This window comes from Vanellus vanellus (assembly GCF_965231255.1).
Source record: "Vanellus vanellus genome assembly, chromosome: 3".
NCBI classification, from domain to species: Eukaryota; Metazoa; Chordata; class Aves; order Charadriiformes; family Charadriidae; genus Vanellus; species Vanellus vanellus.
In genome coordinates this window covers 103,143,105-103,166,921 of record NC_138907.1, presented here as the reverse complement: position 1 = coordinate 103,166,921, position 23,817 = coordinate 103,143,105, and the positions used below count along the sequence as shown (strand labels likewise).

The 23,817-nt window shown below is 43.3% G+C and overlaps 1 protein-coding gene across 1 annotated transcript in view; it reads left to right on the top strand.

The window, feature by feature from the left end:
• Positions 1-19,288: 19,288 nt before the first annotated feature.
• The window catches only part of AGPAT5 (1-acylglycerol-3-phosphate O-acyltransferase 5), a 60,004-nt gene continuing 55,475 nt past the window's right edge, over positions 19,289-23,817 (top strand). The window contains exon 1 of the mRNA XM_082481319.1: positions 19,289-19,706. Within this exon, the coding sequence (XP_082337445.1) occupies positions 19,488-19,706 (219 nt within the window). The 5' untranslated portion in view covers positions 19,289-19,487. The remainder of the gene's footprint in view (positions 19,707-23,817) is intronic.

Genomic DNA, 23,817 nt, shown 5'->3' with positions numbered 1-23,817 from the left:
AAGCATAAAGAGATCTGACACAGCAAAACAGGTAAAGAGAATGGCTCTAACATCGTGGCAGCTACCACAGGATTCCTCTAGCCACCAGTACGAATAAGCCTCTGGCAGTGGAAGATGCTAACTTGCTGTCAACAGCCACAGCTAAAGAGCAAGCGTGCAGGTCCCAGCCACCCTTCATCACTGGGCAAAGTCGGCAGGTGCTCAGGGACAGCCTCGGTGGCCACCACAGGCCCCCATGCAGGAGACCTTTCCTGTTTTCACAACATGGCGTGTGCATTGCGCCAAATTAGCGTCTTTACCTCATCTTTGATTTCTCCTAGTTGTCATCAATCTCAGCTAGCCCCATCCCGCGCTCAAAAGGTTCGTTTAATGTAACCGATGGATAAAAAGCATCTGCAACTTTTTCAATAAGATTTCTGACTTCACCCTTTTAACCCAAAGAATAACTATAAATAGTTTATAATGTCTGGGATTTCCACAGCCTAAGTGCAGCTATAAATAGCTCTAAACATTTTCCCACTTCATGCTTTTGAAAAGAACATTCTCCACTTCCTTTCTTGGAGAACCCCTGGGAATAACGCTCTAGATCGCAGCTCAGAAAATATGTATATTAGGAGAGCTCAGCGAAACGGGGCTAACAGAGCTGCTAACAGCAGCTCTCATACTCGTTTCACATGAGGAAAGGGTCGGGCGTCTTCTTGCAACGAGTTCATCCTCATAAGTCACCCCAGGAGGCTCGAGCCGGCCATTTGTCAATCAGCCCATGGGGGGTATTTCTTATTTTTGGGGGGAACGGGGGGTGTTTTCGCAAGGAATTCGTTGTTCTCCGAGCCCCGCAGGCAACGGCGGGATTTATTTGTACGCGCTCGGAAGAAGTACGTGCGTGTCCAGTGTCTGGTGTGCCAAACCACTGAAGCAGGACGCGGCCTTTCGGCTTACATTCACGCGTGACTTCCGCAGTCTCCCGCGGAGCGGGGGGCGGGAGCCTACACAAAGACCCCCGGCCCCGCGGAGCTTTTGCCGCGGGGAGGCGCGGGCAGCGCTCCGCGGGGCGGGGCCGGCTGCCTGCGCTGCCTGCGCGCGCTGCCCGCGCTGCCTGCGCGGCGGCGCCCCCTCCTGGCGCGGGGGGAGCGGCGGCTGCCTGCCTGCCTGCCTGCCCGCCTGCCTGCCTGCCTGCCTGCCTGCCCGCTTGCCTGCACGGCGGCAGAGCCGCTGCCGCCGCATCCTGCAAGGCAGGCGCACCGAGAGACGACGAAAACGAAGAGTAATTCGCCTTTTTTTTTTAATTTTTTTTTTTTTTAAAGTCCCCCACAGTCCTTTCACTTAAAAAATTCTAAAACCCCCAGTTTTACCCATGGTGCGGAGATATTTGAAGCTGAAGATCAGGAAAGACTGGAGTTTATCACTACAAAGGATGAGAAATTATTTGCTCAGTGACAGTGGATCACGTGTCTTCTAAAAAAATAGATGTTTGCAAGATGCAGCTACAGGGAATGGCTTCACACAAAAAAAAATTAGGAAGCGCAGCCCAGCAGAATGGCTCAGTTTAGAGACCCAGACCATCCATTCGGAGCGGCCCAGAAAAAAGGTCGTGTGAAAACAGAAAATCCCGTTGCGCCGTTATACCTTTTCAAAATACAGAGCAGTTTGTCGAGACCGCTTTACGCATGGCTGACATGTGTACAAAAATCTAGATGGGCAGTAATGAAAGACCACATTCAAAACAAACATTTTTAAATTGGGCCTAGGAACTGGCAGGGATGTTGAGTTCCTAATATTAGATGGCAATGACTTCTGTAAACAAGGAGCATGAGAAGAGAAAGTCCTAACCCCGTAGGACTCTGGCAACTCAGAGAACCTCCATAGTGTAAGGTGTAAAGTGTGTGATGGGTAATACTAAGAGCACAGTAAAATGGTTCAGCATAGATAAAATCAAGCTGAGATGTCTCCAGAAATTCAAACTTGCTTTCTTTTGATGCTTGAAATCAAAATAGTTTTAAGTGCATATCTATGTAATAGCAAAGTTGTATAGAAAATGAAAGCAGATTTTCTGTGATGTAAGCAAAACCAAGATGCCGGTTCCTTAAAAAGAGCCACAGCTCTTACCACCGCAGCCTATTTGCTGATTTGTTACACGGTATGCAAACTCTGCAGCCGCTTAAATGCTCAAGCACTGAACAAAGTAAGGCTTACTTCAAAAACATCTCATTTTCATTGACTCAATTTTAGTTGGTCCAGAAAAAAAGTTGTTGAGATAATGGAAAATTCCATATAACAGAGAAGATGTGACTGTGCACGGGAACAAAGAGGTCCCTGCACGGCCACCTCTCACAACATTTTTGAAGACTTTGGTCTTCACTGTAGAGGGGACACTGTAGAGGGGACTGGATTTTTTTTTTTTCTTGAATCCACTGCAGACAGAATGTGGGAACATAACAAACCTTTGCATCACAGCTGATCAACCAAAAAGAAATCATCCAATCAGTGATTCCTCTGTAGTCCACTTAAAAACGCTCCACTCATCACAGATTACCTCCATATTAAGCCAACTGTGAGAAAGTGAAGCAATGGCTCCATGGGTAGCGATAAAAGACAAGCCCGGTCTCTTGATCAGAGCGAGTAGGTAGTGACCAGCACGTACTCTCATTCAGGGTATTTTTGAATCAGCATTGAGATGCCTATACCAGCAGACCAGTAAAATGATGCTGGTGTTATGACAGTAGGAACGTAAGCCCAAAACAAAGCTAAAGAAATAACTGCAATTTTGATACACAACGCTCCTCCCTCCTTGGAAAGAGCGCTGTGAATGCACCAAGCAGTACGTTGCACTTGCAGTTACGTGGGATAATCCCAGAAATTTCTGTTAAGTATTCAAAAAACAGAAATTGTTATAGTTTCTGTCCTATTGTCACAAAGTACTCCGTAAGCACTCGTGCTTCTCAGCCCAGTTTCTTTTCCTTCCAATCTTGTTTTTCAAGTGGAACTCCTTTGCTGGTAAGCATCCATTTAAATAGTCATAGTATGAGCCATGGCCTCTGAACTGGGAATTTCATTCATCTCCCTCTGTGCAGTGTTTTTCTTTTCCACGTCCCTATCTCTGTAGGGTATAATGCAATACACTTTAATGGATACCACTCAAAATGCTGCTCCCATTTGGCATGGAGCAGGTTCTCACAGAATCCAAAAAGCCAAACGCATGTTTTCCAAACAGAAGTAATATGTCGAGAGGGTTTGGTTCAAGGAGAAGCCTTAACAGTGTTCTGGGTAAGCTCTACTATGCAGCTGAGTGGGGAAATAAGGTGAGCTAGGAAAGAGTTAAATGATCAAGCTGAAATGTTATTTAAATATCATGAATTAAAAGCTGCAGCCTAGCTGCAAAGAATAAAAAAGGGCACAAGCTTGGCAAGGTTCCTAACTCAGTAAAAGCAATGTTTAGAGAGAAAGAAATCTTTGTCTGAATGCAAAAAGGAAACTCAAATTGGCAAAATGGAGCGCGGAAAATGTATCTGGGTGATGGCAAACTGACAGAATACAAATTTCCCTCAATACAAGGATTTCCATGAATTTCAGCATGGCCACTGTCAAAGATCTCATCTTATAATATAGTCAAGGTGAAACCCCAGCAATTTCGTAGTCTATTTTTAAAACTGCATTTAATTTGCAATCGTTCCTGTCACATACTACTCTCCTCTGTTTTCCAGTCCAAGGGAGGAAGGTCAGTCACTTCTTCCCCACCCATTATAAGAAATGCTGTCTGAGAACTCAAATTCTCTCCCATTGGCACCAATGGGGCTTTTGCTGATGAGTTCAGTAGAATGTGAAGATGGACACCAGCCTCCCTGGAAAAACTGCAGCAAGTGGAAAGGAACCTAAACCTCTTGCCTCTTCAAAGGAAACCATTAGCCAGGGGAGTGAGATTACACTAAGTTGATGTGACTGCTAACTGTCACCAAAAAGGGTGGTCCCACCGCCTCCTCCGCAGGGAACCCAAGCCAGCATGGGAACGTTGAGATGGATCTGTTTGCTGATTTGAGGGAATGATTACCCTTTGTTTCTGGTGTCGATGGGTTAGTTTTCTGTGGAGTTGCCTGCTTGATGAGGTTCAACTTGTGGTCACACAGACATCTAAATCCCACCACAGGGAATCACAGAAGCAGTGTGTGAGCACAGGGCTGTGGGGAGTGGGCCCACTCCATCAAGTTGGGTATACCGTGAAGTTTCCTCATGAGAAAATGACCAGAACCTTTAGTGCTAAATCATGACAGACTAGGATGAGAGTTTCTACAGGGTACAATTAATGAGATTGCTGAGCATCCCTTTTCCTAAACGGCAAGCCTGCCATTGAAAACCGGGTGGGGAGAGTTAATTCAATTTCTTGGAGGTTTGTGTTGCTTCAGAGTGCATTCCTCCTCCCACCTCGCCCTGGCAGTGAGGAAGTCTCCACACAAGACTGTGGAGGCAGGATGTGTGCTGCCCTGGAGCTGCGAAGTCCTGATAGACTGGGTAGACCAGGCAGGGAGGTGAGGTGAGCCCCGTCAGTCAGCGTGGTGGCTGACACGATGATCTATGACTCCACAAATCCCACGGAAAGGCTCCTCTGTCTGCAGTTTTTCAATGGGTTTACTTCACCCACCACATCCTTGCCACCCAACTCACAGTGTCACCAGCAGGGAAGGACTAATAATAATTGAGCTACAGCAAATACCATCATTTCCCACAGCTCCTTTCCCTCTGAGCTGGGCACTCAGAGCTTCAACCCAACTCGGGGAAAAGGGACATTCCTCACCCAGTGTGAATGCATTCAAAACATGTCACGGTACTTTTAATGAAATCCTACTTGAAATGATAGCCTCTGTAGAATTGCCTGTAAGGAAAAACCCCAGAATATCTCAGTGAACATCTAGTTCAATTCACCATTGTTGTCTGTGACCAACGCCAAACACATCCGAGAAAAGGCCATCACTGACATGAATTCCTGCAATCGTATGAACACGTAGAAATGTCTTCCTGACTGTACCTGGGATTTGGCCAACAATACATTAATAGCCTTCTAATTTTCTCGTAGGTAGTGGTAACCACAGAGGCTCTCTATACTGAAATAATTAGGGCTTTGGAGATTCCCTAAACAAGTACCCATGAGAAAAGGGTTTCTGGGTAAGCTTTCAGGACTCTGGTAAATGGCTCAGGCTGGAATATGATAACATTATTCCTTGCAGTGACAGAAAGTAAGAAGTCACTGGAAATGGATCCCTTCAGCTGGAAATGTGTTACTACATGATCTGCTCATATTTGTTTCTGTCTTTCTATTTTCAAAGCAAAGTTGGATGAACAGTACCCATCTGCTGTGCTGGTATTGACTGATGAAACATTTTGGAAATTATCTGCTCACATACCTATACGCTTATTACAAGAGAATGATGGAAATTTAACTGTATTCAACACTTTTATAGCCAGTTTTTTTCTTATGAACCTAACTTTAGTTTTACAGGACCGGGTTCTGTGAAACTAAGGAGTACACTTGAGCTGCTGCATGGGAAATGTCTTGTTTTTAATGAGTTGCCAACTTAATGACCTGTGGGATTTCAAAGTTCCTTTTTGGTTTTAAAGGAAATGATTAATATATATTCTGTCTTTAATTACGGTGCTATAATTGTGTGAAAGGAATTCCATTCATTCTTTTCTTCACTTAAATGTTTTACATTTGTGAATGTTAGACAATGTATTCTCCTAAAAATGCCTGTAAAAGAGATATGTATAATATTATTCACTTTCAAACTGGAGAGTAATGACAATAATGGTATTCCTCAGTTTCGGGGCAAAATGTTTTGATTCTTACTTTAAAAGGATACACAAGTTGTTTAAATGATTGCTTGACTAAAATAAGGTGAATTTATATAGAAATAAAAGCCTGGCTTCAAATATCTATTAATGTAATACTGTCCCTTATTTTTTACAACAAAATATATTTTATAAAACAGGAAATCTCATGTGTGTATTTTTGTTGATACTGTAATTGGCTATAATAGCCCACTAGCAAATGTCCTAGGATAAATTTGGATAAGTGGTGGTTTATACTTCAGAAAGCAAATCTTAATCCTACTGTTCTGCCTGCATAATTTAAGGATTTTCTAGTTCTGAAAATGATACATGTCTTCTTTCTCCTGTTTTTGCCCCAAGTAATTGGGAGATTAAGTTTCCGTGTTTTTAAGAGCTTATATATGCACTGCATACAAATCTCATCCCTGTGACTCAGACATTTTGATCCCTTGGTTATCAGCCAGGCATTTTTCAACAACCTGTGAATCTCTGGAAACAAACTCTTGGATCTGACTATCCCTTATACCTAAGCACAGCCTGCTTTTGCAAAAACTTCATTTAGACAAACCTTTTTGCTGTGCGCACCACCACCCCACACAGATGCCGAACACCCTTCTCCCACTATCTACCCCACTTTCCTGTAGCCAGCACCACACCAGGTGCTCATCACCAGGGATCCCTAATTTGCTTTCCCAGGTAATTTGGCCTAGGGGCCAAGACCCACTCCTTGATTTGGGTCACAAGGACAGCATAGACTTAACCTATGAGACTGGAACCCTTTTCTTTCACATATGTCTGAAAACTTTGTTTCTTTGGGTTTTTGAGTAGTTCCCAGTCCTTTAGAAAAACATGTGAAACCTGTATTTGCTAATGAAATTCACAGCTTCTCATATGCACCTCTCCATCCTACCAGAGACAACTGGCTCTTCCCTCAGCAACACCACCGCCAAAAAAGGAACACAGGCTAGGAAAGGGCTACCTGGGTCGTCAAATCCCAGTCATCTGCTATCTCAAAACCATGTCATATAATCCATTTATGAAATTATCAAGCTCAATCTTAAAACTACTTAGGCTTTGTTGCCTCTCTACACTTGTTTGGAAGCTCTCATTTCCAAGAGATAAGCTTCTATGGTCTAACAGAAATACTTAGTATTAATCCTTCAGTGCATTGACTTGCATTTTGCACAATTACATTTAAACCCACTTCCATTTCTCCAGTTGTCATCTCCCCAGTTAACCTTCGGTGTTTTGCCTTTACAGAGCTGCAGAGGGAAGGATGTAAGTTTAACAAGTTTTTTGGATACACAAGAACTGCATTATCATTCTGCTGATAAATAGAAAATGCTCTACTATCCTAGCAAGGTTACAGTGACCTTGCTTATTAGTTCAGAAAGGAAAATATGCACTCTTTTTCTGTTAAATAAGTGTGCCAGCATCTTCTGCTAGAAGTGAAGTGCAAAGTTAAATTGCAATTAATACATCACCACAGGATTACGAGACGAAATGTCGAGGTAATTTTCACAAATGTAATTGTGTAGCCAAAAAGAAGTCCACTATATTAACTGATATAATTATAAGCTAATATATTAATGTAAGAATCAATACGGTCAAGAAAGACTTCGAAAAAGAACTGGCAAAGCAGAGAACAGATAAAAACATAAGTAAGGCTAATTTTCTGCAGCTTTCCCTCAGCTGTGTTTCTGGAAACTCTGCCTCTAAGCTTAACTGTCAGCCAAGTCAAAATGAACCAGATAAGCAACTTAGAAAAACAGGAATGATAACTTTATTTCTCTTTAAGTAGGCCTGTAGCCTTGATAATAATTTCATTGCGTCCACCCATGAACCAGCACACCCCAGGCGCTAGTCTCACGGGCCATTGCCGCTGCTGGCAGATGTTCCAACGTCCTCTGTCCTCACCCAGCTACTCAGCTTTGGGCCAGTAGGAAATAACAACAGCACAGACCGACTTTTTTTGTGGCAAAATCATTACAGAAAACATTTAACAGTAGCACTCTCAAGACCAGCCTTTGAGGAACTCCGCTTTCACGCTAGTTCTCTTTAGCCTGTTCCTCACCTTGCCTAATCTTCAGGTTCTCCACCTTAATTAATAATTTTCCATTTGGTACTGTATCAAGAAGCTGACAGAAGCTGACAACTCTATTGCATTTTTTCAGTTACCTTATCAGAGAAAAAAACCAAGTTTGTCTGGCATGAACTACTGCTGCCAAATGCAATTTGCATTTTATCCTCTTTTACAGCAACTTTAGTCTCTCTAAATCACTTTTCCCATCAAAAATAGATTTTAAATTCCTGTGAAGTCAGACTGAAAGACCATCCAGAATACCTTTCCTAAATATAGCGCCATGTATTGATATAACTGAAACCTTGCAAGCTGCAGAATCAATGTTATCTGTTTGCTTCATGCACGCAGCACATTCTGCCTATCCTCAGTAGACCATGAAAGCACTGTTGGTAGATGAGCAGTAATTTAAAAAGTCAATAAATTCCTCCTTCAGGCATTTCAAGTAGGTTAATGAGAAATGAATAAATTGTATATTGCCCAAAGTAGAATTGGATAACTTATTTGCATTTACCCAGGATTATATTACCAACCATTGTACCAGTGTTGCGGCTCCCTGCAGGCCCCTGTGGAGTAAGAACATAATTTCTGCAGTCAGTGATGATGATTCTCACCTATGTTTCAAACTTCTCTTCTCCAGAACTTTGAAAAGATACTTGAAATCATTATGTCTGAGAGGAGGAGTTAGGGGTATCTCAAAAACAGTAGGTCTATGGCATATTATGTCCTTGGTTTTACAGTCCACAATGTATGTGGTAGATAGTCCTTCCTTATTTTACTTCAGCCACCCTTGAGAGAACAACTCTGCTCTTTCTTTTCTTTTTTTTTTACATACTGTTCCTTTCAGAATGTCTTCTCAAGTAGAATACCAGTGGGCCTGGGTGTTCACACACAGTTTATCACTTTGGTTCTCCCTTTCTGGCTGCTTGGTTCTTATCTCTCCAAGCAAAAGCATTTATAAAACATGAAATAATTATTCTGCTGTGTTCTGTTTAGGGGAGGTTTTCAAACTTGGGATTTAAGAAGTTTACAAACCCATAGAATCATAGAATCATAGTATGGTTTAGGTTGGAAGGGACCTTGAAGATCATCTAGTTTCAACCCCCCTGCCATGGCCAGGGACACCTCCCACTAGACCAGGTTGCTCAAAGCCCCATCCAGCCTGGCTTTAAACACCTCCAGGGATGGGGCCCCCACAACTTCTCTGGGCAACCTATTCCAGTGTCTCACAACCCTCAGAGTAAAGAATTTGTGCCTAATACCTTATCTAAATCTACCCTCTTTCGGTTTAAAATGTTACCCCTTGTTTTCATCGCTACATTCCCTGACAAAGAGTCCCTCCCCATCTTTCTTGTAGGCCCCCTGTAAGTACTGGAAAGCTGCTGTAAGGTCTCCCTGGAGCCTTCTCTTCTCCAGGCTGAACAACCCCAACTCTCTCAGCCTGTCCTCATAGGAGAGGTGATCCAGCCCCCCAGAGGAGGGCCACAAGGATGATCCGAGGGCTAGAGAACCTCTCTTATGAGGAGATGCTGAAAGAGTTGGGGCAGTTCAGCGTGGAGAAGAGAAGGCTCCAGGGAGATCTTATTGCAGCCTTCCAGTACCTAAAGGGGGCCTACAGGAGAGCTGGGGAAGGACTTTTTACTAGGGCATGTAGCGATAGGACGAGGGGGAATGGCTTTAAACTGGAAGAGGGCAGGTTCAGATTGAATATTAGGAAGAAGTTTTTCACTTTAAGGGTGGTAAGGCACTGGAACAGGTTGCCCAGAGAGGTTGTTGAGGCCCCATCCCTGGAGGTGTTCAAGGCCAGGCTCGATGTGGCCTTGGGCAACCTGGTCTAGTGAGAGGTGTCCCTGCCTATGGCAGGGGGGTTGGAACTTGATGATCTTCAAGATCCTTTCCAACCTAAACCATTCTATGATTCTATGATTCTATGATCATTTTTGTGGCCCTCCTCTGGACCAGCTCAGGGTCAATGTCTCTCCTGTGCTGAGGGCTCCAGAGCTAGAGGCAGTGCTCCAGATGTGGTCTCATGAGAGCAGAGTAGAGGGGCAGAATCACCTCCTTCAACCTGCTGGCCATGCTTCTTTTGATGCAGCCCAGGATACAGTTGGCTTTCTGGGCTGTGAGCACACATTGCCGGCTCATGTTGAGTTTCTCATCCACCAACACCCCCAAGTCCTTCTCCTCAGGGCTGCTCCCCATCCATTCTCCACCTGGCCTGTATTTGTACATGGGATTGCCCTGGCCCACGTTCAGGACCTTGCCCTTGGCCTTGTTGAACTTCATGAGGTTTGCACAGGCCCACCTCTCAAGCCTGTCCACGTCCCTCTGGACAGCATCCCTTCCCTCCAGTGTGTCGACCGCTCCACTCGGCTTGGTGTCGCCGACAAACTTGCTGAGGGTGTACTCCATCCTAACATCCATGTCACCAACAAAGATGTTAAACAGAACCAGTTCCAGTACCGACCCCTGAGGAACAAAACAGGGAGAGTCAAGAAAAAAACAAGTAAAATGAGATGGGATTTAGAAATTGTGGCATAGAAATAAAAGATTGAAGAAATTAGATTTGTTTGCTCCAGGATAAAGAAGACTGAAGAGACATCAGGGAAGAAGTCTGATAATTACCTTCATAAAAGATGTAAAAGACTAACTAGGTATGTTTGAACTTTTCTTAATGCAAAGGGCCTGAAGCTGATAATCTCCTGAGATGTGTCAGTTTTGCATTTCTGTGCTTTTGTCTCAAGACAGAAAGTCATCACCAATGTCACCAACAGACATTTGGGGCCTGGCGATTTCACCATTAGTGCCTTTGAGCATTGAGGTTGTTGTTTTCATGCAGATATTTGTACATAAACTGTTTATTTTTATTTTCTCGAGTAGTTCTTTGCAGGATACAGGGATAAAGATGGTCTATAGCCAAAGAGCAGGGAAACCCTCTACCCTGTTATATCTATTCATTCACAGATTACAGGTGAACATACATGGAATTATGACTTTGCATGGGTGCATCTTCTATGAAGTCTCTGACTGCTGTATGTCTCATTATTCCTTTGGAGATGAACAGAGATAAGTTTTACTGACACTGGATATTATTATTAAAATTACATATATTACCCTTTTTCTTTGGTGTTACAATGTCAGGTAAGGATATCACCTTCCCTTTACAGGGTAAGGGAAAGGACATCACCTATCCTTTACAGGAAAAGGGAGTAGGTACAGTGAAGACCAACCAACTACTTCCAGCTCTGTTCTTACACCAAGGTCCCATCCATAGGCGAATGGCTTGAGCACTGTGTCTAGTGTTCTGAGACTGGAAAGTGTGATGAAAGTACTGTGGGAGGCAGTGAAAGGACTGACTGTAACTGCTGTGTCAGTCTTCTTTCTACGTCGTTTATTGCTTCTTAAACAGAAGGCTATACTTCTCCTTGTCTTATGCAATGCACCAGCATTAAAGTGAAAGACGGTCCTGCTCTGAAAAGCTGAATAGAGAAGGACAACTTTGTTTTGTGGAAGACTGTGTTATTTCAGAGTATGGTTTCTCTCTGTTAGGAACAATCCCCTATTTAGAAAAAAAAAGGCGTGAAACTACGGCTCCAGAGAACTGGAGGTGGACTGACCCAGAGCCATGAGCAATGGGAGTCCCCACGCAGCAGGCTGCCCCACAGCTGTGGACACTGAGAGCTTCAGCTATCAAGGAAGAATGAGCCTGGAAGCCCTGAGAGCCACAGCTCCCGGCACTTCCCAGATCTCTGCCAAGGAACCAGGTCAGCAAGCTGTCAGGAAGCTGGGTAAGGTTCTCATTGAGACACTAGATTTTGATGACTCAGCAAATGCTCAATTCAAAACATGTCAGAATTCTTCCAACCAGCTCTACTCACACTCTAAACAAATAAAGGGTGTGGGGAGGAAATACTGTCCTTATTTTACACCAGAGGGACTGAGGCACAGAGATATGAAGTAACTTATGCCAGGTGTTACAGAAAGTCCGCAGTCAGGAGGCAAACTTAGATTCCGTGCTGTCCCTTAATCACAAGAGTATCCTTCCTCTAAACTTAATTAATTTGCCATTACAATGACCTTGTGAGATAAGTATTACTTTCATTTTATAAACGGGAAACCAAAATAACTTGTACAACAGCAGATAGGAAGCCTGTATCTGAGCCAGGACTTGAACCCAATGTTCCTAAAGCTGCTAAGCTTTAGTAGCAAGCCTACCCGTTTCTTTTGTGAACAAGGTACGCAGACAATACACAGTTAATTTCGGATGACCACACTTACCTAACCATACTAAATGCAGCAATAGTATAGATTCCTACAGCAAAATACTTCTGCGCTCCGGTCTTGTTATACTGAAGACATACTGTCCACACAAAAATGCTGGTTTACTATGAATAAGGTATGTGGCTGTGGGATAGTACAGAACTAAAACTTTAGATAGAAGGAGGCAACCAATGCTTCCCTAAACACTCATATATACAGTTCAACTGGCTTTCTTGGTTCTGCTACACATGAGCAGCTATAGCTATACCTAGGCACACCATATAAGCTCTTTTCCCAAGTATTTTAAGCTCCCAGCTTTCCTAGGCTTCTGTATGTAAACATCAACTCATCCTTCAACTGGATTTCCACTTTGAACACAGCCCTAATTGTAGGCAAGAATGGTAGGATCACCTGGTATTAAAGTCAGTTCTGTTTTCACCAACAGACTTTGATTTCAATTGTCAGTGCTTTTCTTTGTAGTCTTATCTTTGCCGATTCTAAAATTTGGGATTGAAGTTTCCCAAACTGTGTTCTTTTAGGGAACATAGCTATGGAAAATATGCTATTTTGCTGGCATTAGTATCCTTGTAGCCTTTTTCTTTTCTACTACTTTTGGCTTTCGAAGAGGAATTTGAAAATTGACAACGTAGCGAGCAGCATTTAAGCTATGGACGTGTCTTCTGCTGCTACTGTGAAAATCTGCTCAAATTTGGCAAAGTCACAGACCTTTGGTAAATCTGTTTGCAAGTGCATAATAAAGACCTCAGAGTTTACCAACTAAAATGCACAAATCCTGTTCTCACTGAACAGCCTGTATAGATGCTGCCCTTTCTAAGAGACACTGTGCTCTGTGTCCTTTGGGCTGCCGAAGGCCCACCTGGAGGGAGGCAATAGGCTGTGCCACAGTACCTTATTTCTGCCATTCTCTCAGTGCTCTCCCTGCCAGCACCCAAGTGCCACAGAAGAGGCCACCCAAGTTACATACAAAGGGAATGAGAGCTTGACCAAAGGAGGGGGAAAAGGCAAAACTAAAACTGCTGGTCGAGGGTGAAGCTGTGGCTGAGAATTGTTGAGGGAAGGCTGGACTGTGACCAAGTAGGCAGGAAGTAAAAATTAGAATCGCTCGAGCAAGGAGACTTTGACATACAGAAGAGTGGATAACAGGATTAGGAGCTCTCGAGGGAAATTAAGAGCAAACTAGGATTCACTAGGAAAAAGAGACTGACATTGTGTGAGAAATGTGAATGGGATGCACAGGAGTCATGGGAGTAGAATTAGCTAGGTTTGCCTGGGAAGGAGACTGGGAAAAAACACGTAGAGACGGAGCAGAGCTAAGAACAAAGGATGCATTTTGGAAGGGAGACTGAGAGCTTGATGCGTGAAGGCAGGAAACAGCGTAAAGACCCTGACAAGAGGAAGGAGAAAACTTGGAGGCAGATGAAAGGTGACAGGGATCCAGCTTGATGCAAATGAGTCTTTGTTCATTAAAACACACTTTCCTCCACAATCTGTAAAGAGTCTTAAGAATCGCCATTTCTCTAGGGTCATCAAATGTATTTTAGAACCATTGGCAAAGTGTGTTTTTCCTCCTTTACTAGTTTGGTTTATTAAATGGTGACATACTATGCTAGACCTGTAACAGAGAATCTGAAAGTTATTTTTACAGATAAATCCTATGAGAGTGAACATCATGTCTTACATGAAATTTCAGGATTTATTTTTGGTAAAAGAAGAATCACTTGCAAAGTGAAACCTTAGAAGTTAGCAAATGCCATAGGTAATGCTGGCTATGCTTGCAAGATAGAAGTTACAGAACAACTTTCATATGGGGCACAACTGAGTAGAAGTCAGTCTGGAAAACAGACAGCCTAGAGGGGATATTATAGAGATCTGTAAAAATCATAAGTAGCACAGATAAAAGAGTGGAAAGGGATTTTCTGTCTCTTTCAATACAAGCTCCAAGGTATATAAAATGAAACTACAATGAGGCAGATTCAAAACAAAAGGACATGATTCTACTGCTTGCCAAAGGTGGTTGTGGAGGCTAAAAGCCAATACAGGTAAAGTGAAGAATGGATAAATACGTGTAGAATAAATCTGTTGGTTATTACTGCTGTATATATGGAAGTCCTATCTATCTCTAGACCTTGAACCAAAAATGGGAGGCTTGGAGAAGGCTGGGAGAGCATGGGAGATGCTTGCCTCATCCTTACTTCTGTATCTGCCATTCTTATTGACTTGTTGAGGGAAAAAGTATAGCTAGATCCTCAATAAGAGACTTCATAGGAGGCAGAGAAGGACTGAAACCTGCCTCAAATGATGTACAGCTGAACTTGAGTTTCCTTTTCACTGCAAGGGCATGATGCAGAAGACTGTAAGTCACACGATGAACACAACTGTGCCCACTGCCACCCAGGGACAGAAGATGGAAAGTCCTCTTGTGGGCCATGGAATTACTTCAGAACACAAGCTGGCCCACTGGGCTTCCTCACCATTTTCTGGTTGTAAAAGATATAGTCTCTGGCTAGGACATGAGGCTGAGGAATGGAACAAGTAGAGCATAGGCATCTAGTTGTGTTTCTGAGGCAGACCAGCTAGATATTGTACAGCCTTATCATGTTCTGTGTGAGGGGCAGCCAAGGAGTCCCCTTTGATGGAGGCACAAGAAGGAGCCCTGCAAGGCCAGAGTCAGAGATGGACAGGAGCTACTACAACTCTCACTTGAGATTGGAGAGGATTGCAGGGTTCAAGGAAGCCTTCGTCTCCTAGAGCAAACATGGAGAGATACAGAAGGTTATGGCCAGTGTTAGAGAAAAGGCACGCATCTAGAGGACCTATAATCTAAACTAGTCTACTTGTCTAAACTAGTGTAAGTCTAATCTAAACTAGTCTACCAGTAATATAATCTAATTATTTGTATATGTTATATTGAACAATTGCTAAGTAAATGCATCTTCAACATGAGAGATGATCATTATTCCTACCCTGCAGGCCACCCTCCTCGGTGATGGGAGGTACGAGCTTGATACCCTCAACAAACCGAATCCATGTCTAATCCAGTTCTCTATCTATGCAGGTGGAAATAGGAGGTGATGATGGCATCTCCTCTGGCCACATTTTAAAAAGTGTGTTACCAAACTCTGAGAGAGAGATCTGTGGGTTGTGGATCTCAAGTTAACAAAGTTGTTTCTGAAATCCAGAATGAGGTCCTGTGGGGCTGTTCTTAGGCCACAACACTGTGCTCAGCATTTCATTTTACCTGACTTTACACAAACACATATTGAGCCTGCTAATTTTAATCAATTGCTGCTCAGACTGATGATTTCTGTGCATCCTTTTCTGCGCTGCTTAGCTCTCTGCATGACATGCACTGCATAGAAAGCGTAGGCACCCACTCAGAATCCTGGACTCCAGGAATTCAGATGCTTAAATCCTTATTTCGATCTAGTCCTTTGGCTTTAATAGCTGTGCCTCGTTTCTCAACATATGTAAGCAGAGGTAATACCAATACATCATCTCCCAGGATATTGTTGAAGATAAGATTATCTGTAAAGGTTTACATTCTAAGCCTCCAGGCAGTTTGATTTGTATCTAATGCTATCTGGCTTTGCTTAGTCTAGCTGATAATTACAGTGAGTGAGTGACAATTGTGAAACACCATCATGTGACAAAATCCCTTGATGTTCACAGTTGGTACTTAGTGCACAGTTTATGGTTCCTTCTAGAGGTACAGTCACTATAAGATGACAGTCTGATATTTTTCCAGAGTTTGGTGAGTTTTGCCACTTCATTGGTGACAACCACTGACAGAAGAACCTAACACTAGAATAATCAGGTTCACACCAAATAATTATGCTCACACAAAACAGACTAAGCTCTTTAGGCATGGCAGACTGACGCTTTTTTCCAAAATTGCAGGCTTGTTTATTCTTTTAAATTTCAAAGTTGTTCTACAGAAGAAAATAATACCTTAACAGGTTTGAAGTCTTAATTTCCTAAGTGGAGTCCTAATCACCCTAAATGGGGTGATTTTGCTTCTTCCAGCTGAAAGTAAAAGGCCTAGGAATTAATTCTGCTGATAGATCGGCATTTTTGTTAAAGGAGGTGTAATCAGGGCCTATGCTTTCATAGGACTAGGAATTAAAAATTGTAGCAAGGATCAGAACATTTTTCTTATTTTGCCTCTGTAGTCTAGAATGTGAAAGATCAACATTCAAACTCCTGCGGCTCAATTCAGAATGATCTAGGATAAAAAGTGCCTATGAATCAAGAGAAGCAAGGACTTGATGGCAGTGTCCTAGATCTAATCACTGTGGCATACTCATTTCTTGAATGAAGTTTGAGTTTCATTCAGTTGCAGACATTTCAACCATATTACCCTATGACACTGATAAAATTATATTAGGAAATTAAGCAAACCTGAGTTCAGGAGACACTGTACCTTCCAAGTGTCTAAAAACTAAACCAGTATCTATATATTTGATAACATATACTTGATAAAGAGAGGAAACTGTATTAAAAGGGCCCGTGGAAAATATCAAATTATCAAAAGCAGAAATAAAGTGTGTCAACATGTGCATGTGTGTGTCCTGGGGGATGGTGACAGATAAAGAATGTGAAAAAGCATCAAATGGAACAAAAAAATAAAATTCAAACATTAGCATAACAAAAAATGAAAAAGAGGGGGCATATTAAAAACATGCAGAAGGTAAGACAGAGCCCAGAAAAGACAGGCAGTCTTACTTACTCATTGGTAATACAGGAGGAAAAAAAACATTCAAGGGAATCGGGAGGCAACCATTCTAAAACTGGTAAACACATATCTTATATATATAGAAGCCCAATGAATTGAAGGATCTCAGTGTTCATTTTTATCACTGGGGCAAAGGACTGAGTTAGATTCAAGACAGGAATCGCCATCTGTGTAGAACAGACATGTATATAAACACATACACAAAAGGGGTCCACAAATGGAAAATGGAAAGAATTTTATTAAGGTTGCAAAGTCAACCACTTAAATATATCAAGAAATGACTGATTAAAACTGCTTGTCTGAGTTCAACTATCATAGTTGAACTGAGCAGGTACTACTTTTCCACTAGACTTCTATTGTATTTGGTGCACAGAATGTGCATTATTTCTTGATGAGTTTGGTGTTTTGTTTCCCTTTTTATTCAAGGTATGTCATTAGGTCTTATTTATTACATGATAGCTAAACTATCCTGCAGATACAGGATTGTTCATTTCTGCAGATTTTGCAATCATTTAATATGCAGGTTTTTCAGAAGTATGAGTGAATTTATAGCCCTGTAAGGAAAGATATGATTTTATATACATGGCATCAGAGGCCTCAAGTTCATTCCTTGATATGAAGTTATTTTTATTCCCTTCACATTCTTTTCACTGCCACTCATCTTTTCAGGCTGTTCAGTGAGTCTTTACCCCCATCTCAAAAAAGCCCATACTTTAAGACCAGCCATCTTAATTTTGCCATATTTTCCCCAGTCCTCTGGCATTTCCCAATCCCAGTTCACTGCTTATTTTACAGACTGCTAATCTACATTTTCCACCCCTGATCACAGCCCCATTAACCAAACACACCTAGCTGTTCTGAATCCTAGTCTCTCTCTGCAGTCACCTTTGTGAATCAGCAGGTCTGGATCCACTTTCCAACCCCTCCTGCCATTCCAGCCACACCAGAGCGCTTATTCCTGCGTACCTGGCTCTCAGCTGGCATCAGCTTTACTGTTTCTGTGTTGTGTTGGGTTACTTTCTCCTCCCTGTATTGTGGTGAATTACTTTCTCTTCCACGTGGCCGTGTCACAGGCATCACAAAACAGAAGCCCCCTCCTGAGTTTTCTGTCCAACCTATCTTTGCTTGGTTTAGAGCACAAAAATTCCCTGCCACAAGAGGCCATGATGGGAAAAACATGCCTGCTCTGAGCGGAGGGTAGCATATGCAGTTACTCAGTGAAGACAGAAATGTACGCACCAATCAGGACCAGGAGCCCTGACAGAAATGCTGCCATGACCCCTCCTGCCCTGCGTTTCTGGAGGGGGGAAGGGAATAAAGCCCATTGAGTCTCATTACGGACACAGAAGGTCTGGTGCATGTCAAACATGAGTTCTCACTGTGGAGCTCAGCACCCCCGAGGTGGTTTGAAGAGAACATTGCCATAGTAGTTCCCCCAGTCTTATTTTGCTAAGCTCTTCCAGGATGCAATTTTCAACACACATTAAAAAACAGCTAGCACAAGGTAGATAACAGCAAAGGACAAAGTCTGTCCCAGTTAAAGTCTGGCAAAGGAAACAGATCTTAGCCAAAGGTACTGAGCATCCACTTCTTTCCAAACAATGAGATCTTCACAAGCTTTGAGATAAAACTTTTTTTTAAAACAAGGAATAAGTACTTCGCTATGGGCAAGAGCTCAGTAAGAAGGTCCCTCCGAGGTTATTATGCTGTCGTTTTCTACAAGACTTCTTCTTCTTGCATTTTCTTCAAAGGCAGCCGGAGCATCTGGCCAGTTACTGGGGATGGGAGAGGACACTGGGCAGGCAGGCAGGTGGGCAGGCAGCTGCCTGCTCTGGTGAGAACCTGGGGGAGTCAGAACGCAAACCGTTAAGCACCAAATATGTATAAACACCCGACCATCACTGTAGCTAGCAAAAGTGAGAAGCACAAATTTCTTAGTGCTCCACTTGGGACTCAGGGCAGAAAGTGCATGTGTGTGCGTGTGAAGTAAACTTTCTTCTAACCTGTGCTAGGTTAAAATTAACGCTAATTAGGGCTAATCAATTCTTAAACGCAGGTGCCCCATTTCGCATGGTGCCAAGCAGCCCTCCCACGGTAGCCTGCGGCAGCAGCCCGACACCCCCCGCCCCGCAGGGCTGCTGCAGCCACTTCTGCCTGCGGGGGCGGGAGGGGGACCGGGGACACGGCCCGGCGCCTGCTGGTAAGGAGCCCTCGCGGTCGGCGAGGCCTGCCGGGGCAGCCTCGGCGGCCCGGCCCGGCCCGACGCCTCAGGTCGCGGCCGGGGCGGAGCCACTGCGCCACCCGCCCCTCCCGGAAGTCCCCCCACAGCCGGTGAGGGGCCGCCTTCCTGCCGGCGCCGCTCCTCCTCCGGCCGGGCAATATGGTGGCAGAGGCGGCACGGGGGGAGCCGTGAGCCGGTGCCCGTTCCCGCGCGTTCCTCCGTGCTGCTTCCCTCCCGCCCGGCTGGTGGGTCTGACCGCCGCGGCGGGCGATGCGGGCGGCGGGGCTGCCGGGCTGTGTGTGAACGCGCTACCCATGTGGGTGTCCCGGTGAGGCCGGGAGGGGGGCAGCGGGAAGATGCTGCTGTCGCTGGTTCTGCACACCTACTCCATGCGCTATGTCCTGCCCGCCGCCGTCATGATGGGCACGGCGCCCACCTACGTGCTGGCCTGGGGCGCCTGGCGCCTGCTCTCCGCTGTGCTGCCCGCCCGCTTCTACCGTGAGGTGGACGACCGCCTCTACACCATCTACCAAAGCATGGTGCTCTTCTTCTTCGAGAACTACACGGGCGTGCAGGTGAGCCGGGCAGGGCAAGGGAAGGAGGGGCCGCGGCCTGCTGTGTCCCGTCCCACCCCCCCTCCGGGAGCCGGCGGCCGACGGGTATGTCGACCACGGGACCGCGGCTGCCGGCGGGCCTCCCGGCCGGCGCCTTCCTCCCCCTGCCCCGGCGCCTTTTGGCTGTCCTCGGGCCGCTCCGGCGGGCGGGAGGCGGTTGGCCTGACCAGGGCCCGCCCGCCGCCATGTGGGGTCGGCGGTCGCGGCAGGTGCGGGCTGTGCCTGTGGCCTTTCCCGGTACCGGTGAGGCGGGGCGGGGGGGGAACACGGTGTGTGTGCTCCGGATCGGCAGAGGACAGGCTTGTGTCACCTCTGGTGCTCTGGTGATGCTTTTCACGGAGTGTGTTGGTGTTGTGTTCGTTTTGCAGGTCGGGGAAACGAAAGGGATGCGACACCGGTTGTGCTCTGTCAGCCCTTGAATGGTGGCAGCCGCCTTTGCACACTTGAACCCTGTGGCCTGTGTTGCACATCTGTAGTGTTAAATTGGCAGCAGATAAGAGAACTATAATCAACTATAATCGTACTTAGTACACGTACAGGTTTTTAATAAATAGTTTACTTAACTTCTGAATTATTACAGCTTCTTGGTTTTCACGCAGTCTACCCCGTCAGTTTTTGGCCCTTAAATTCTGGATCAGCCAAGGATTGTAACTATTTGGTATCTCAGAAACTGAAGCACAAGGTTTCAGGTTAATAAGTTGGAATTGTAGGACTCCCTTGTGTGACCAGAGGGGTATTTGTGTTCAAATAATACTACTTCACTTATCTTGTGGAGTATTACACGTTTGAAAGGTTACATATTTGTCTGTAATTTGAAAAGTAAGTAAGAAGACTTTTAATTCTACATGTAAAAAATAATTACATAAATGACAGGTGCTTACTGTGCCTAAACCCAACTTTCAACGTTGTCTGAATATACAGAAGTGTATTTGAAGTTAGTGTCAGCTGTGGGTGCTTGAGAGTAAAGAATAACAAATACTTACATGTTGATTGGCAGGTGACAGAGCTGATACAAATAAGCCCTTCTTCATATTTACAGCTAAAGCATTCATCCACCGTCTTATGAAGCATTTATTTCAAAATGGGGCTAGGTCTCCCCTAAACTTCCACTCTTGAGCTGCAGTTGTAGGCCTCGCTTTGTACCAACTCTCATGGAAACCCCCAAAGCCATCTAAATATAGAATTGCGCAGTTTGATATCAGGATAAATAGAACGGATACAAAATGGAAGTGAGATCTTCTTTTAGTGGTAATTAATTTTTGATTCAGCTTGTAACTCATGTAACTTCACCCTTGCATCTTGTCGAAATTAGTTGGGTTGTAGGTTTTGTATTTGTTTTTTTTTAAAAAAAAGATAAAAAGGGGAAGAGAGTGGTATTTCACAGACTAAGTACTTCCTGTTTTATCTGCAGTCTTTTCTATGCAGCATCTTTAATGCGGATACCTTGATGTGTAGTAGCACACCTTGGCCATTAGCTGCTGAAAGTAACAGTATAGTAGTTTAATTCAACTCATTCTATGAATGAGAGCCAAACATCAAATTATAAATTGTAATAGAAAAATTATTCACGTTTCCCACAAATAGTGTGCACAGGGTAGCAACCGCTTCAAACTTTTGATAAGAACTTTTATCAAAAAAATGCTGGTGACAGAAAGGTACAGAGAGGAAAATGCTAACCAAAAGAAACAAAAAGGCAGCCATCATCTTTTGACCTCTGTTTTCTTTTATTGCATTGATAAAACTTTATCCACACAAAAAATACATGGTGGGAGACAGTACAGGTGATCACTTAGGACAATATTAGAATAGATATGCATTGTTACAGTAAGCAACAGATGATGTTAAGAGAAGAGGAGATGATATATGCATAGGTGAAATAAAGGGTAACAGAAACAAGTAAGAGAGCCCACAGAACCAATATGGCATGTCATAGGATAAATAAAATGGTAACTGACACTGAAAGGTAAATAAAAACTTGGAAAATACGATACATGTATAGAGAGGTAAGAGATAGAATCCTTAAAATTCACATATCGTTTAACTGCAAGTTATCCCTCATTTGTTTAAGGAGGAGAAACAGGGTGTCCTTTAAGACCTTCTCTTGCGAACACTGAACATGCTTAACTTAAAACGCACAGTGGAAAGTTAAGCGTGTGCCTGAGTGCTTGAGATTGGGATGGTAACCTGAGAGCTACTGTGAATTGGCTGTTTTAAGGCATGTAATTAGATGCAGAAGCGTAGCATCATTAAACTTAATCCCAAAAAACAATGCAAGAATAGTAACTTGTGTGGCTTCATAAAGGCAGCTGTAGGGCTTTAACAGCATTAAGGCATCGTACTAGCCCCGGGAGAGAGGAATTCAGCATCTCTTTTGGGTCTATTAATTTATTCAATCGATTGAAGTGTGTTGGGATATTTTTTTGTAACTGGATAAATGGGAGGCCAACAGCCTCATTCATCAGAATACTGGAACTTGTTGTGTAGCCTCACTGAAGTCATTAGGATTATACAAATGCTTAAGTGACTTAATGAATCAAAGCCGTAAGTGACTTTTTCTTAGCACTGCTGCCATCTTACTGTAATTAAAAGGTCTTTAATGATATGTACTGTTTAGCATTCTTTGGTTTGTTACCTTTAGAGTATTTGTGGGTTTTGAATACGATAACACTACAGCAGTTGAGAATGTTTGAGATATCTGATCTTAAAATAATAATTTTGCTGAAATTCCTAGTAATATGAATGGGGCCTTAATAAAGTAGAGTTGGTTTGGATCATAAACATAGATTATTTTTTGAACAATTATTTTTTTATATTTATTTTTTATTTCTTTATCTGTCAGGAAGTGATGTTTCTGTGTATCATCTGCTGTTAGTCCATCAAGTATCTAAATCTGTCTCTTCCTCACAACCGTATGCACAAGCGTATTTTTCTTATTTTTTTGTGCTCCTTGACTTGGATGTTTTGGGCCAAGTTTATTAAAAAAAAAACAAACTAGTTCATGCTAGGAAGGCATTTTATCTTTGCAGCAAGTTCTTCTAAGTTGTGAAATGTAAGTAAGGTGATAACCTGGTCTGCATGACAGAAAATCTTGGAAGACTAATAATTTCCTTTCTCTTAAGTATTTGACTTGGGATTTCAAATAATTACAGAGCTATAGTTGCTGTGAACCTTTACTGAGTATTCATGTTCTAGAGAGTGGCTCATGAAGTAACCGTAAAAGTTTCTTACTTTCTCATACTGTAAATACTTTCCCTTTTTACATTTTGTCAGACCTGTTCTTTTCCACCAAAATTATTTGTTTTACAAAGCCTAAGAGAACTTGAGCTAAGGTGGAATCAGTTTAGGTTTTCCAATAATATTAGAATTCTGTTAATGAATTGCCAAAAATAGCCCTTTCGCTGACTATCATGCAAGAGTTGGCTGTAGAAAATTGAAGAACCATTATTTAGAGTACAAAAAGTAACCCAGAACATACCAGTCCTGTAAATGAGGTAAACTGGACAAAGCTCTTCAACAATCTACAGGATTATAAACTCATAGTAATGAAAATTTGTAAATGTGGTCTGTTGGGAAGCAGCACAGAGAGAACAGCCCTGCTTTGGCCCTATGTTGCTTTTGCAACTGCAAATGCAGTTGTGTTGTTTCCCACCTGTCCTGCTGTAAGCTGCTGAAGCCCTACAGTACTCTTTTCTAGGAAGAATATATATGAGATGCTTGAACGCTGTAAAGTGAGTAGAAAGTCTTAGACAGCAAAGGATATTAATTTTATCAGCGATGAGCCAAAGCAGTCACTGACACAAACAGGTGTGCTTTGGAGGACTTGCATTTGTTTGTGCTAATAGTTGATTTGGCCTCACCTTCCTAAATCATCAAGTAGCCTGTGAACTGTGGTTGTGTTACTGCTTTTGTCTTTACTGTGTTTGGGAAGCCTGGTTTCTTACATTTTGTACAGAAAATAAACAGTTGCATCTTACCATAGAATGTGAAAACCAAAATGACTGCAAATGTGCCTGCGATTAGGACATTTGAAGGGCTGAAAGGACTAGTAATTCAATATGATGAATGCTGTCAT